At 33.7% G+C, this 16,420-nt stretch overlaps 2 protein-coding genes and 1 non-coding gene across 3 annotated transcripts; all 3 read right to left on the bottom strand.

The window, feature by feature from the left end:
- Positions 1 to 7,117: 7,117 nt before the first annotated feature.
- Positions 7,118 to 9,721, bottom strand: LOC105797658 (uncharacterized). The gene is made up of 5 exons (XM_012627596.1): positions 9,381 to 9,721; positions 8,373 to 9,168; positions 7,899 to 8,158; positions 7,622 to 7,745; positions 7,118 to 7,552 (listed from the first exon to the last, which is right to left on the bottom strand). Exons 1-5 carry the CDS (start codon positions 9,719 to 9,721, stop codon positions 7,118 to 7,120), a joined length of 1,956 nt encoding a protein of 651 aa, XP_012483050.1.
- A 3,009-nt stretch (positions 9,722 to 12,730) lies between these two features.
- LOC105799178 (hypothetical protein) lies at positions 12,731 to 16,334 on the bottom strand. Its single transcript, XM_012629595.2, has 7 exons — positions 15,538 to 16,334; positions 15,022 to 15,120; positions 14,543 to 14,763; positions 14,186 to 14,255; positions 13,812 to 13,891; positions 13,460 to 13,524; positions 12,731 to 13,279 (listed from the first exon to the last, which is right to left on the bottom strand). Exons 1-7 carry the CDS (start codon positions 16,087 to 16,089, stop codon positions 13,086 to 13,088), a joined length of 1,281 nt encoding a protein of 426 aa, XP_012485049.1. The 5' UTR covers positions 16,090 to 16,334; the 3' UTR covers positions 12,731 to 13,085.
- On the bottom strand, positions 16,329 to 16,410 carry TRNAS-GCU (transfer RNA serine (anticodon GCU)). Its single transcript has one exon. It is a non-coding gene; the product is annotated as a tRNA-Ser (tRNA).
- Between the last annotated feature and the right edge of the window lie 10 nt (positions 16,411 to 16,420).

Genomic DNA, 16,420 nt, shown 5'->3' with positions numbered 1-16,420 from the left:
GTAAGGGCTATCAAAGTCGGTGGTTGAAGGTAGTTCCCAACACTCGACAATTTTAGTGAGGACTAAGGAATAAGGTAAGCGTATAATAAATAATTTTTTATTTATAAAATAAAACTAAAAAATGAAATGTTTGAATAAGGTTTAAGTCTGGTTTGTAGGTTTTAAAAAAAATTTATTTATAAAACTTTTAACTTAATAAATAATTTAATGTTAGAAAAAGAGAAAATGAGTATTCATTTATTTATAATTTTGTGTGTATTTTATAAAATATTATGTAATTGTATTGAAAATAAACTTTTAAATAATTTTTTAAATTTTTTAAATTTTAAAATTTGAAGAATTAAGACTAAATTAACATAATGTGTAAAGTTGAAGGTTAAATTTGTTGAATTTTTAGAATTAGGACCAAACTGATAGAATTTGTAATCATTGGAGGGTTAAGTTTATTATTTTGCCAATGAAAAATGGCCACGTTAGCACTCCATTAGTGATTGGACAGAGAAGTGACCAAAATATTAAATTTTAATAATGTTAGTGATTAAAATATAATATTTTAAACCCATGTAGTCAAAATAGAAATACGCTAATAGTTGGGTAATTGTTTGTATAGTTTACCCTATTCTTTAATATGTATTTTACTAGTATCTTTCATGGCCCACAATTCGGGATGGTTGATTATTTATTTGTGTCAAGTTATAAACTAAAAATTTGAAGGTTAAAATATGTTTTGGTCCCCATATGCTTCATACATTTGAAATTTAATTCTCTTACTTTTATTGTCAAGAATTTAGTCCTCTACTTTTTGGACTTAAAATTCAAGTCCAATTGTCACTACCAAGAAAATTGTTCTATAAAATTCTCTAGTGTAATGTTTTGAAATTAAAAAAAAAATGATTTCATATAACACTCAAAATAACATTGAAAATATTGTTTAGGAATTTTTTAAAAACACCATTTTGAAATTGTCACGATAAAAGACATTTTATTAGAATAAAGTTCTTAAGAAAAAAAATTGAATCGGCGTTTTGATTGAAATAATTAACAATATTAACTATTTAGATTAACTAATGACGCTATAAAAGTAGATAGACCAATTTATGTTAAAAATTAAAATATATAGATTAAATATCAAGTTTCAACATAGTCTAGAGCTAAAATTGAAATTTTATTATTTTCTTATATAATGTAAAAAATGCAAACCTAAAAGAAAAGGAAAGCCATGTATCGGTTTCTAATACTCTCAGAGAATTCAAATTATATATAACCACATGATATTTTAATCGGAAAGTTAACTATATTAACTATTTAGATTAATTAATAACATTATAAAAATATACAAGCCAAGTTTTGTTAGAAATTAAAATATACAAATTAATCGTATCAGAATCAACTACACAAGGAAGAGGTGACGGTTGATGCGTCATTGATCGCTATAATCAGCTTATCATTTGGAAGGAAAAAATCACTTTCAAAGATCGATTCAAAACTGAATTTTACCGAGTCTAAGGTTAAGAATTTGTATATTTGATTTACCAATTTAATTTCAATTATTTAATATTATTTTGCAATTATTGTTATGTTATTATTTCGTTCTATTCAATTTATTGTTTTAACCTTTATCAACTAAAACTCCCTTTTATTTATTTTTCAGTTCAGCACGCGACAAGTCGTGGGCACAACAGCTACCACGAATTTAGAATCTAGTCACGTAAAAACGATATTAGGAATTCCAGTCCCTATGGGATCGACTCTACTTCTCTCAATTACTATTTAATTCAATTAGAGCATAGAAAATTTATATTTGGTGGTTTCGACAATCATCAAGAGTGTCACGTGTCAAATAAATATATTGTTTAAATTTTTTAAAAGAAAAATTATTACATAAGCCCTTCCCATCACCTAAACTCCGAGCTCTAACCAATTGAATTAAGCCACGCTCACATTTACACATAAACATAGATTTCCACATTTTTTTGTCAAAATACATAATTATAAAACATATTAACTACACATTCATGTAAATCATGAATGTCAAGCTTGACATAAAATAAATTTTTTTAGCTATTTTAGATCGACAATATTTTAGATTGATATGATAGAGATATCGATACATAATTTATGGTGACCGGCTTTATTGCTAAAAATTACCTGCTTCTTAACACTTGCACTATCTTTTCTATCTTTTGCTTGGGAGTTATGTCATTGCTTATTAATGATTAGACCTCTTCATGGGTTGAGCTATTCGTTCAAGCCTTAAGGTCCGTCCGAAATTTAAGAGGATTTAAGTAAAAATATTAAGCTTGGAAAATGGGCTTGGAAAAAAATCAAGTCCATTTAAAATATGAGTCAGGTTCGGACTTGAACATTTAAGGTTTAAGCCTGACCCAATCCGTTTTGAAATTTATAATATTATATATTATGTTATTTTTTATATATTATGTAATTTATAACATATTAAAAAAATAAACATATACTAAATATATAATACTACTCTAATATAAACATTAAAATAATATTAAGATGACTATATAAAAAATATATAAAATAATTAACATTAAATTAAAATAATATAAATATTTAAAAAATAAAAAATAAGATGAGCAAGCCTGAAATGCACTTGGGTTAATCTTTTATAAATATGAGCGGGTTTGAATAAAATTTTAAACACATATTTCAAATCGAGTTGAGTTTAGATAAACATAAAATATTAATATCATATTTAGACTGAGCCAAACTTGACCCAACTCAACTATGAACAGCTCTACTAATGATGTTATAGGTTTTAAATATCAAGACTATAATAATCCACTTTTGATCCTCTTCTTTTTATTAAGCAAAAAATGTTTTCTTTTCCTTCTATAGAAAATCTTGCTTTTCGATTCTTTTCTTGTTTCTTTTATCCTAGTAAAAGTTTAAAATGGTGGTATGTTCGAAATTTAGACTTATATAGTTTAGAGTTTACATTCAATCTATTATTTTTGGAACTTATAATTTACATAGGTAATTATTTGATACGCTATCGAGTGAAATCGGGTTGAGAGTATGACAAATGTTACATTTATTTATATAATTAATTTTTAAATTTTTTTACTACACTTATACTTGTCAAACCTTTAACTCGTTTGTAGAGTTTAAAAATTCCACTACCAATGTATCTAATAATTTTCTTTAAAACATTTTTTTCATCTACATTTTATTAACTAGCTTTTTATCCATGTCATGCACAGGTTATATGCGAATACATTAAATTATTTAAAATATTTTTAAATGATAGCATTTCACTTAAAATTTTATAAAAATATAATAATATAAATGTCTCATTTGTTAGTTTAGATATATGGTATTAAAATGGTTTAAAATTAAATAAAAATTGACGTGTTCATAAAAATAAAAAAATCTTTATAATTTAAATAAACAAAGATTATGTTATCTTTATTCCATTGATTTATAAATTCGACCGTAAATATGAAAAATAATTAAAAGTGAATGTATATTAAATAATTAAATTTGTCAATAAATCTTTCAACTTAATAGTAAAAACATTATGTTGTAATATGAGAACTTGGGTTTAACCTCAACCAATTTCATTCCTCTCTCTTAATTATTAAACAAATAATTAATATTCGTGGATATCAATGTATTCAACCTTGCATGATGCAGCCCTTCTTCCTTACTTTCTCCTTAAATTGGTAAATATTCAAGTTAAGCATTCATTACTTTATACGTTATTTATTTACAGATTCTTTCTTCTGTAAATATTCAAGTTGTTCACTATCCTCTTGTCATTACCAATGACAACAAATGGAACTCGGTACTTTCCAAACCCTCCAGTGTGCATTGGAAATTAGAACCCTTGAGGGATGATATTCGCAGTCTACTGCAGCAGGTACATCTTAGGACACAACATGGATACCATCCGATGGATCACTTCATTTGGAGGGTAGCATCACAAACGTCACCATTTGGTCCTGATATCTCATGGCATTAATGTTTGTTTGTTTGTGCCCTTGTATGAATATGTATTGATTAATTTTTTTTCTCGATTCCATACGATTTAAATTTTAATTAAATAAAAATTAAAATAATTTTTATTTACATTTAATTATAGATAACAGTATAAGTTTGTTTATTTTAATAATTAAAATTATAAAAATAAAATAGAAGTACAATAAATTTTGTTTTTACCAAAGATTACATCATTATTTTCTTCTAAACAAAAATAAGAAAAATAATATATTTTCTTGTTTTAAAAATAAAATGTAAATTTAAAAATTACTTTATTATATTTATTAATTAATATCATTTATCATTAAAATTTAATTCTTTAGTTTAAATATAACTAAAACGGAAATATTTTGAAATTTAAAGAACTAATCTAAATTTCAATGTTTTCATATATACTTTTGTTTCTTATTTTATATATTAGAGTAAACTATACAAATGATTACTCGGCTATGATTGCGTTCCTGTTTTGGTTAACCAACTTTAAAATATTTCAATTTAAGCATTAACGTCAAAATTCGTTCCTATTTTGATCACCCGCCATTCAATTGATAATGAAAAGCCTTTTTCTAATTGGTATAATAACACATTCAATCCTCAATACTTACATATTCTATCAATTTGATCATTTAACCCTTCACATTACAAATTCTATCAATTTGATACTCAAACTTCCTGACCAAAGTTTTCAGCTTTTAAGACAAAGGCATTTCACATCTATTAATTGTTTTACTTATGGTTGAAATTATCTAATTTGGTACATAACCCTTTTGTTCATATTTTTAAGAAGCTAGTGTTAGAAATTAACTAAATACCATTAAAAACAATAGAAAATACAAATTTTAACAATATAATATATAATAAAATTATGTAAATAATTCAATATTTGTAAAACTAGTTTTTCACTTTGACTAGTATAAATTTAGTTTTTAATTAATTTGGTAAATATTTTGACACCAAATCAGATTTTAGTGATATATGTTACTCATTGTGGATTTAAATAATTAAAATAAATAGAACACATAATAATCTCTTATGAGTTTATAAAAAAATAATTATCAATGTAATAAAAGGAAATTCAATTAACTCTTCCAATTTTTTTTGAACTCATCGGCCTCTTTATTGAAGAATGGAACAAAGAAAAACAATTAAAAGAACCAACAATTATAAGGAAAACACTAAAATGAATCCCTTAGTCGTGGGATTCCGACCGGTAGTTTCTCAAACAAGATCATTAATAATACTGGATAAAGAGCAACCAAACAAGAACCGGAGTCATCAGAACGCAAATCCTCACAACCCTTCGAAGAAAACCAACAGTTCTATGAAGGTTCATGAAGACGACAGTATTTTGTAGCCACTGCTTCTACAAATGCAGGAGCATCTTCGACCCAGTAGCCATCCTCGCCTCGACTTAATCCCTCTTGTGCCATTGCATGCGCTGTTTTATTCCCAGATCTGCCAATGAAGTGGAAGGCGCAGGCCTGAAACTCCTTCGCTATCTCCTTTGCGGACCATGTAAGAGCACTTATATCCAAGAAATCCTGTTCATGGTTATTAATCTTCCTAGTAACAGATCTTGAATCTTCTTCGACCATTATTGACAGAAAACCTAACTCTTTAGCAAATCGGAGCCCGTGTATCACCGCAACTGCTTCAGCTGCAAAGATTGAAAGCCCCCAAAATTTTTCCGTTTTCATCTCGAACCATAACCTCTGCTGCAGCCGTCTTTTGATTTAATCTAAACCTAGCATCAATGTTTATTTTAACCACTCCTATAGGTGGCAGAGACCACCGAACTTGAATGCCAGAAACTATACAATTATTTGTAGGAATCACAGAGACCAATTTCACACAATAATTGCGAATGAAGCTAACAATCTCACCCATACGCTGGTTTGTTCCCTCATGCACCATACGATTCCGAGCAAACCATATAGCCCATTGTGTAACACAAATTTCATTACGTTTTGTTGCATGATGCATCTTCAATATCCAAGAAAACCACTCATGAGAATCCATTCGAGCACTAACCACATGCAATGGGTAACCTATCATTACCCACACATCTCTCGCTTTAGCACAAAATCTTAACACATGGTTCACCGTATTGTGATCAACATTACACCTCAGACAACTTGGGTTATTTGTAACTCTTTTATTGTATAGGCATGATCTAGTGGCTACAAAACCATGAACAGATCTCCACAAAGCTATTTTGATTTCGGGGGACACTTAGTTGCCCAAATTTGCTTGAAAACTTCATGTCTAGATGATAAATAAGTCGGTTGTTAGAGTAATAAACGATAACCACTATGAACAGCGTAGATACCCGAACGTTCACTGCCCCACATGAGTCAATCCTCTTGAGGAACAGATGGTAAAGGAATACCTTGAATGAGAATTGTGTCAGCAGCTACAAAAAGTAAGTCAATCAAATCTCGATTCCAACCCATTCTATTTGGCAAAATAAGCTCAGATACCCTCTCAATATTACCTGATCTAGAAGTTCAAACTCTTCCAGATAAAGACATTGGCACCCAACAGTCCTCCCAAATATTAATGCTTTCACCTTCCCCACATTCCATTTAAGCCCCATCTCAATTAATTTCCTGGCACTCCAAATGCTCCTCCAAACGAATGATGGTTTGGAACCTAACTAAGCACTAAGAAATCTTGTATTAGGAAAGTATTTGGCCCTTAGAATACGCGCCATCAACGACGTAAGATGCATTAAAATTCTCCATCCCTGTTTCGCTAGTAAAGCGACATTAAACTTCGTAAGATCCCTAAACCCCATCCCTCCATCATCCTTCAGGTTACTCAAAAATGACCAAGTACACCAATGGATGCCTCTCTTGTTAGCCGCCTTCTGCCACCAAAACTTAGCTAGAATACCTTTAATTTCTTTACAGAAAGTTCTTGGCAACAAAATACACACTATAGCGTATATTGGAATTGCTTGGAAAATAAATTTAATGAAAACTTCCCTGCCACCCATAGATAACAGCCTCGTACTTCAAGAAGATATTCGACTTCGAATTTTATCTCTTAGGCTAGCAAAAGCCCACTTTTTGTTCTGACCAACCATACAAGGTAAACCCAAGTATTTCTCTCAATTATCAGCATGATTAACCCTCAGAATTCTCTTCACATCTAACCTATTCCCCATGTCTATATTTGAACTAAAGAAAACTCTAGATTTTTCAAAATTGACCAACTGACCAGAACACTTGGTGTATGATTGAAGCACCTTCAAGACATTCAATGCTCTCATTGCCGTGGCATACCCAAAAATGAGTCTGTTGTCTGCAAACAATAAATGAGTAACCCTTGGGGCCCCTCTCACCACTCTTGCTCCCTTTATCGCACCACTACTTTTCGCAAACCTAAGCAAAGTCAAAAGACCCTCACTATAAACTAAGAACAGATATGGACTCAAAGGATCTCCCTGCCGAAGACCTCGAGATGGCGTAAACTTATCTCTCACATTCCCATTAACCACAATCGAGTAAGTGACTGACGTGATAATCCGCATAATCCGTTCTACCTAATTGACCAAGAAACTTATTTTCAATAACATCTCTTCAATGAACCGCCAGTCAACACGTTCGCATGCCTTGCTCATATCCAACTTGAGAGCAAATGACCCTTCTTTACCAAATCTTTTATTTTTCATGAAATAGAGAATCTCATAAGCGGCCACAATATTATCAGAAATAAGACGCCCCAACACAAATGTGCTTTATGCATCATCAATACAGAACCAAAGAACTTCTTAAAACCTATTCACCAAAGCCTTTGAAGAAATCTTATACAATACGTTACAAGGGCTTATGGGACAAAAATTCATCATGCTGCGAGGACTCTTAACTTTTGGAATTAAAACAATATACGTATGATTAATAAGGTTTATAGGGAACTCACCGTTTAAAAGACCAATGCAATAACCAGCCACTTCATCTCCCAAGATATGCCAAAAACGCTGATAGAAAACCGCTCCTAGACCATCATCACCTAAAGCTTTTAGAGGCGACATTGACAACAAAGTACTGAAAATCTCCTCTTTAGTGAATGGTCTATCTAAATCAGCATTCATCGAGTCTGTGATACACCTATCAACACCCAAGAGAATATCATCCTCATCAATGACACCCTGTGTTGCAAACAAATTAACAAAATAATAATGTGCAATCCTTCCCACTCTCACACCCCTTCTACAATCCGAACATCACTGTTTTCAAGACAATTAATTCTATTCAGCTGCTTCCATTGAGATGCAAACTTGTGAAAAAAGACAGTGTTCCTATCCTCATTTTTAACCAATTTTCTCGTGCCTATTTTTCCCAATAGATCCCCTCTTTATCAACCTCAATATTCATATGCAATTTAGCATTTAGCATCCCCTCCAACATAGCATCTGTCGGGGTTAGTGAACCCAAAGGAGCAATAGGAGAACGCAAAGAGGTCACGTTAATTCTTTTTTCTCTACGAACCCGCTTAAACCACTTATCAAGACTACAACAAACATAGCTCAATCTTTCAGGTATAGTACCGTCTGAATCATTCCAAAGGCGTGCCATCTCAGTTTTGTATGTTTTTTCAAGAAGCCAAGCTGCCTCAAATTTAAAATGCCACAACCAATTTCTATGGCCATCATCCTCCATATCTACAACAATTGGACTATGATCTGAAAAGGAATGTGTAAAGTGAGATACTTTGTAAAGCTGAAAAGTTGTACTCCACACACCATTAGCAACAGCCCTGTCCAACATTTCCCTGATGTTATTGCTAGCAAACCGCCCATGTTCCCAAGTGTACCATACACCATCATACCCCAGATCATCAAGCTCGCAATCCTCAAAGGTAACACTAAAAGCTTGCATCTGTCTATCATTACGAAGTAAGCCATCTTTCTTTTCAAAAGAAAATAATATTTCATTGAAATCCCTGAATACAAGCCATGGAATAATAGGACAATCATTTAATTGCCGCAACAGTTGCCATAAATCTTCCCTGCGAGTTTCTTGCGGCGCTCCATAGAAACTAATGTATCGCCAACATTTTTCATTAATATCTTCATTAATCAGGACATCAATATGACTATTAAAAAATGACCGTAAAGTAACAGAAATACTCGATTTCCATCCCAGGCAGAGCCCCCCACTGCTCCCCACCGAAGACACAAAAATACCATTCAAATAACCACATGATCTCCGAAGACCCTATATCCACCTACTCTGTAATTTCGTTTCCACCAGAAAAATTACAGAGGGGTTAATGTTATTCAGTGTGTGCCGAAGACAACGAACCGTCCTGGGGTTACCTAAGCCCCGAACGTTCCAGTTAACGAGTCTCATTGCTCTCAGCTGACCCACTGAGCGAGGCCTACCGATATTTCATTTTGGTATTTATCACCATTTCCATTATTATTTCCTTCACTATTATCCAAATAAAGGCGAGACAGCTTCAAGCCTTCCCCATTAACCATTGGATTATCCTCCCTCATAACATCATCAAAACCACCACTTGAAAGCCTATTTGATGGCTCATCTTGCGTTATAATCAAATTCATGTTATTCCTCCAATTTAACCCCTGATTCTGACCATATCCCACAGGCAAAACATATGGATTCAAATTTTCCTCATTTACCCGCCCAATATTCGCCCTTAATTGCCCATTACTAGGTCGCACCAATCTCGCCTCTATATTTCCCATGACAGGGGTGTTCCCCTAAAATTTTTCAATTTCACTTCTGGTGTACCACCACCCTCCTCCCTCAACCACCTGTTGGATGAGGCCACCGCACGCCTAAACAGAACCTTCAAAGAAATGTCCCAGCCAAAAGAAAGCTCCTAATCATCCTGCAAAACATATAATAGATAAAAGCTCTCTCTGTGGCTTAACTTTCTACAAAGGAAACAAAAAAAAGAGTTAATTTTTCGTAATCAAATTTCACAAATCTTATCCATTTGGCAGAACTATTTTTCTTTTTCGTTTTAGCGGTTTCTCCACATCCACCCTAACCCTTACCCTCAAAACTTTGGTATAGCTAAGAGTGATAGCTTTACAATCATAATCGATAAACTTCCCAATGAAATTCTCTATTTTTCTAGCCACCACTTCTGAAGTAACTCAATGAGGAAGTTCTTGCACTAAAACCCAAAAATCAACGGTGTTTAATGGGATAGTCTTAGGATCATCTCCATCATGTAACCTTGGCAAGATCAGAAGATGTGAATTGAAATTCCATGGTCCTCTCGCTTCTATACGATCAGCATCTACCTTATGAAACAGTCTATACAGAAATCTCCCATCAGATAACCAAAAATTGCGATCCCTCTTATAGGATGCCAAACATTCACCAAAGTGGCTTTCATAGACGAAAAATTAACCACGCTCGTGTTAGAAATGTTCTAACGAGGCAATTCTCTAGCGATTCTCCAGTACTATAGACATGTTCTTCTAATCTGACAGCTTCCTCTTCTTCAGCATCTTTTAGCGACAGCACTTGAAAATCCCCTTCCACATCAGCCATCTCAGAACCCGAAACCCTCATAACACCCAGACCACCAATGAAAAAAAGAATAACAAAACCTAGAAAACGGCTATATAAGTAGAGGAAAACAAGCTGTAGTAGCAGAGGAAAAACTCTCAAAGGAGAGAAAAAACCTTAAATACTAATACCAACTTTTCCATATTTTGTCTTATGAAAAATTAAATGTTTATAAATTTTCTTATATAATTATTGATTGAACAATTGGATTTTTCAAAGCTATATTTTTAACTTTGGATTTAATTTCCAATTTCAAGGACCAATTTCGAGTATTATTTCTATGTACCTTGAAGGAAATCTCATACTGTTAACAATAAGAGTACATCTAAAGTGTTTTTCAAAAGATTTTCTATTTTCTTTAACCAAAATTTTATCAATCAAAGGATTATAAAATATTATATTAAAAAAAAATTAAGTTAACCTCATTGATATTAGGAATTGACTCGAAAACTAGTCGTTAGTTGAGATAAGTTTTTCTTTCTTTCTTTTTGAGTTTTACAAATTTATAAGCGTGAAATACTTTTGTTTTAAAAGTTAAAAGTTTTGATTAGGAAATTTGAGGATGAACTTGATAAAATTTGTAAGTGTGGAGTTAAATTTATTGAATTATTTAGAACTAGGATCAAATTAATAAAACATGTAAGTATTGAAGTATGAATGTGTTATCATACCGGTTAGAAAAAAGCTTTTCGTTAAATTGCAGGTGACTAAAACAAGACTAAATTGAAAATTTTTAAAATTGGATAACCAAAATAAGAATACAAGCATAGTTAAATGACTATTTGTATAGTTTACCTTATATCTTATATATATGATCTTAATTATAGTTTGAACGTATTATTTGTAAGGGTGAATTACATCAACAGTCATTCAACTTTGATGCAGCTGACAAAATAGTCACTTTAGTTTCAATTCTGTCACTCAACTTTCAAAAAATAACAAACAGTCACTAATATTATCGAAAAATGACAAATCAGTCACCCATTAACATTTTCCATTATAGACCTGACGGAACAGGTGACGTGACCAGTTAACTAGCTGACGTGGCTAGTTAACTTGCCACGTTGGACGAGCTAAAGTTGAGTGACTGCTTTTTAATAAATGACCCAATATTATTTTTTTTACTTTTTGCGTAAATGACCCAATATGTTTATACTTCTTCTCCATCCCAATAATCTTACCGTCGACACCTCCACCACAACCATCTTTGGCATCACCATCGTTAACCTTCAAACCACCACCACCCTGTCCTTTTTTTTCTTTTTCAACCCCCCAATGGAGGAGGCACCACAGTTGGGATCCGACTATCTTTTTCTGCTGCCCAAAGTCATTAATTCTAAAAAAACCAGATTGAAATGGGATTGGAGACAATTTGGGGTCAAACTATCAGTACTTACAACCAAATCGGCGAGGGGAAATCTTCCAAAGTAACTTATCAAGTTTGAGATACGATATGATATAAACAAAAGGGGAACATCCAGACAAAATCAGAAGCAAAACAAAATTAACATAAGAAAAACAAAAGAGGAGAAACTCCATTGCCAACATTATCAAGTTGCATAAAACAAAATCAGAAGCAAAACAAGGAGAACATCCAGACAAACCAAACAATTGATTGAACTCATGATTTTCGGAACAAAGTAAGCGGTTATTCCAAAGGGACAGCCAAATGCCGCCAAGTGAAAATTTGGGTCGGGTCAGTGATTACCAAGATCCCAAAGTCGAAATCAGACTGGGTATTGTAACAAAGGAGGATAAGATATGGATCAGAAGAAGAGCGGTAGGGATGGTCAGCGACGAAAGCTGGGGTTGAAGTGAGGTAAGCCCAATCCTTTAGAAGGAATTTGAATCGGGTCACAAGGTTAACAACTCCATTCCTTTTCCTCTTCTTCTTTTTCTCTTTTTTTATTGCTTAAACCCTAAATTGGTGCTAAATTAGGTTGTTTAAATTGGTGCTAACCGTCCAGCTAGCCGGTTAATGACAACAAGGACTCCGTTAAATGCCATGTCACTTTTCCGTTATGTTTGTGACGAAAAATGATTAAAAGCACTATTTTGTTATTTTTCGAAAATTGAATGATTGAATTGAAACCAGAGTGCTGTTTTGTCAACTGCATCAAAATTGAGCGAGTAATTTACCTTATGCCTCTAACTTGAAAAAAAAACTGATATATCCAAAACATATTTAGTTTATATTTTAATTTATTAAGGAAAAGGCAGTTAAAATAATTTATAAGTCCAAGTATTAAGAGGGGAATTTTCTAAAAAAGAAAAACTCCACATGAACAGCAATACTGACCTAAAACACGGAATTCTAGTAATCCATGCAAATGGCTTGTCATGATCGAAAGCCTGATGAAGATGAAGAAAAGAAAGCTTCTCTTAACGGAAAAATCATTCAACCACCCTATGTATCTAATTCTTTAATTTTGTTCCTATCTCTGGGTGTCATTTTTGTGATTGTCATGGCCACACTGGCTGGTGGTGGGTCTTCCGATCTGGCAGAAAGATGGATATTGCTTTGCTCTATTGCACTCCACTCCATTTGGCCCAATCTACAAATTGCATACCACCATATATATTATTGGCAAACCGCACACCTACTGTGAAGGCCATTGCAACTGGTGGAACCTGCTTCGCCACAGGCGATGCTTCTACCAGACGCTCTAATCCATTAATAATTTGATAACGGGTGTTGGAAGATACCGCGAGGAAAACACCTGATAAAGATGGCAAACCATTAAGCAGGATCGAGATGAAAACCGATTTTCAGTTATTTAAATAGCATTCAAGGCTCCAACTACTTCGAGCACTGAATGAAATGGTCGTCAGGAGTAAAGAATGATTAAGAAGTACGGGACTGAAGTTAAAAGTCGGAATCTTAATAGGCTTAAACATACCCCAAAGAGCAGCACTTTTTAGAAGAGGTGGCACAGGAATGTCATCATCTGATTTCCTTATGCTCCTGATCATTTAGAAGAGTTATACAAGTAAGAAATACCTCAAAAGGAAATGACAAAAACAGTCAATACTATAAATGCTTTCAGATAAAGCACCTCAACTCAAATCATTCCAAGATGAGAGATGGGACTAAGAAGTGGACAAGGCAATTAGATTGCCTACATACTCCATTGTAAACCCAAATTATTGGAGGAAAAAACATTGAAATTTTGGCAGGAACAAACGCCAAGACAGTCTTGAGTATAACCGGTGAACCATGAAAAGGTACAAGTATCAATGAGAAAACTGTACCTTTTGGCAGTCATTACCAGATTTGCAATGCCTTGGCCAACAATACCACAGCCGAACCCTACTGAGCCATACAAAACACCCTGGATCCAAAATAAGCCAACAAATAAGCTAAAAAACAGAAAATGTCCTTGATCCTTCTTTTCTTTTCCTTTTTTTTGAAGAGGAAAAAAATGTTACATTAACAGCAGAAGACACTGGTAGTGGAACCGTATGAGGAAATGCAAAGAGCTATGACGATGCAAGAAAATGATACTCTACAACAATTCTCTAAGGGCTAAGTAAATGAGTCATCATAATTTAATCAGAACATGAAGCAATATCACCTCCCTGCTTCAACATTCCATATAATTCATTGATTACTCAGCTCTGGGTACCTTATAAAAATATGTTGCAATCCGTTGTTTCACTGAGAATTTACATCCTGGTCTTTCAGCTTCAAAAACACTGCAATAGTAGAACAGTTGACATTGTCTTAAAAATTACTTAAATCTGAGTAACATATAAAGTTGGAACTAGATAGGAGGCAAGAAAAACACATAAAGCAAGAAAAGAGCAAAATGAAACTTTTTGTTTTACCTAAAGAACAAATATCTCAAGCATGAAATCTACTGTAGTATCAAACAGCAAGAATATCTACCAATGAACAAACTCAAAGGAATACATAAAATTCAACCATGAAACTAGGAGCTCAGAATTTCACAAGACAAAAGCTGTTGTTATGTTATAATAACCTGCTAGGAAGAACAGAGGCAGCACGCTGGAAGCTACCAAATAATCCTCTGGATGCGGATGGTTGACCAAAACGAGCATATGGTGCTAACATACCAACTAAAGCAATGTCAACCACTATACCGACCAAAAGATCGGCAAAGTACAACTCAAACTCTGCCCAAAAATCCTTTCCCCTTTTCTTCATTTCCGCATATGTTGCGCAGCCAGAATCAATTACTATCTGCATCATGTCATCAAACGAAAAAAATCAAAAGTGGAAAACTGAAGCACCAACCACAACTACTTGCCCCTAAACTATAGTTAGGGTTATCATGCTAGTCACAGCATAATGAGGAGACAGGCACCAACGTATATGGTTAATGTAAATAGTCACTTGGTAGTACATTCATATTGCCTTAACATGGTTATGAAAAACTTTCAGAAAACATTAACATTTAGCTAATCCTGCGAATAAATATAAAAATGACAGTCAACAAACCTCAGTTCCAACTTTGAAAAGAAATGAAGGATCAGCGAGCATTCGGTTCCGGAGCATAGAGCAGTATTTTATTAAAAAGCCAAGTGGCCAAACTGATTCCTGTCAAAAAGGTAAAAGAAAAGTGAGAGCATAAGATAGCCTACTCATAAAAAAAATGATAAAAACAATTAACTGCTGCAAATGTAAAAGTAAAACAGAGGAAACTAACAAGTACCAACACAATCTAAGCCACTTTTTATCCTTAATTTGCATTAGTATTCAATTGACCTAAACAAAAATTTAAAGTACTTTTTGACCCTAGAATACAGTTATTCCTGATTAAACACCATGATAAGAAATTGTACTATTACTCAATATCAAATGAAGCAAATTTCTCTATTAGTTGCTTGTGTAAGCAAATTCCTTGACAATGAAGATTCACACTTTTATTTCAGTTTATTTTCCCTCCATTTTCTCATCAATCAAACAAAATCAACAACAAAAAAAAGAGTAAAAGTAAAAGCTTTATAATCCGACCTGCAAATCCAAGTAACGAAGAAGGAACAATTTCCGGATTCCATTCCTTTTCGCAGCTTCCATCATGTCTGGAGGCAGCTCCACTCCTCTAGCTTCCACTTCCTTCATCACATCCTCAAACTTCAATATTGGCCCAAACTCTCTTTCATCTTCACTGTCACCTTCACCGCCATCGCCGCCACCGAATGAACCACCGCCTCCATTATCTCCGCCGCCGCCGCCGAAGTCATCTATCTGTCGATCACCACTTCCAATCTCTACAACCCTAGATTCATCATCAAAATTACCTTTTTCCCCTTCCAGTGAACCACTAATTGTGTTCCCCGTAGAATCCGGCCTAACGCAGCGAACCGAAAAGTCGCGGTTCGTGAAAGTTAAAAAGTGCGTATGAACTGATACCGGTGAAGTTAATTTCAAACGAGATTCGATGCTATTAATATATTTAAGACAAGCGAAGGCTCTAGTCCCTATCACCTTATTCGTAGTTGTATAGTTAGCTCCGCCATTGGAGAAAGTTGAGAGGTTGAAGCTTGGGGCTGATGATATTGACATTTCCGACACGGAGACCGGCGATATAGAGTTGAAAGACGGCAGCGAAGCTAAAATTGGGGGGAGTAAAAGAAAGTAAAGAACAATAAAGCGGGCCTTGGAATTGACATTTGTGTTTGGGTTTGAACTTCGAAGCGAGACAGGGCTTCCCCGGAGTGATTGGAGTTCTGATCAAGTACTACGCGGGTAGAGGAAGGTATCGGCGTGGCAAAAAATAAAAAAATTTAAATTTAAATTTAAATCGTCGCCTGAGAGATTCGAACTCTCGCGGGTGAAACCCATGTACTTAGCAGGCACACGCCTTAACCACTCGGCCAAAGCGACGGTGTTGATT

Source organism: Gossypium raimondii, chromosome 9, assembly GCF_025698545.1.
Source record: "Gossypium raimondii isolate GPD5lz chromosome 9, ASM2569854v1, whole genome shotgun sequence".
NCBI lineage: Eukaryota > Viridiplantae > Streptophyta > Magnoliopsida > Malvales > Malvaceae > Gossypium > Gossypium raimondii.
The sequence above is the reverse complement of the archived record's forward strand: the minus strand, read 5'-3'. Positions and strand labels throughout refer to the sequence as shown.

What these genes read in the sequence shown, in the direction of transcription:
- LOC105797658 (XM_012627596.1), bottom strand. Translation starts at nt 9,721, where the DNA reads ATGGGAAATATAGAGGCGAGATTGGTGCGACCTAGTAATGGGCAATTA. An exon ending in ATAAACCTTATTAATCATAC is followed by an intron (nt 7,746 to 7,898) that starts GTATATTGTTTT and finishes TGATGCATAAAG; the next exon opens with CACATTTGTGTTGGGGCGTC. An exon ending in TCAAGTTGGATATGAGCAAG is followed by an intron (nt 7,553 to 7,621) that starts GCATGCGAACGT and finishes TTGGTCAATTAG; the next exon opens with GTAGAACGGATTATGCGGAT.
- LOC105799178 (XM_012629595.2), bottom strand. Translation starts at nt 16,089, where the DNA reads ATGTCAATATCATCAGCCCCAAGCTTCAACCTCTCAACTTTCTCCAAT. An exon ending in TTCGTTACTTGGATTTGCAG is followed by an intron (nt 15,121 to 15,537) that starts GTCGGATTATAA and finishes CCTTTTTGACAG; the next exon opens with GAATCAGTTTGGCCACTTGG. An exon ending in TTGCAACATATTTTTATAAG is followed by an intron (nt 13,892 to 14,185) that starts GTACCCAGAGCT and finishes TTTTGGATCCAG; the next exon opens with GGTGTTTTGTATGGCTCAGT.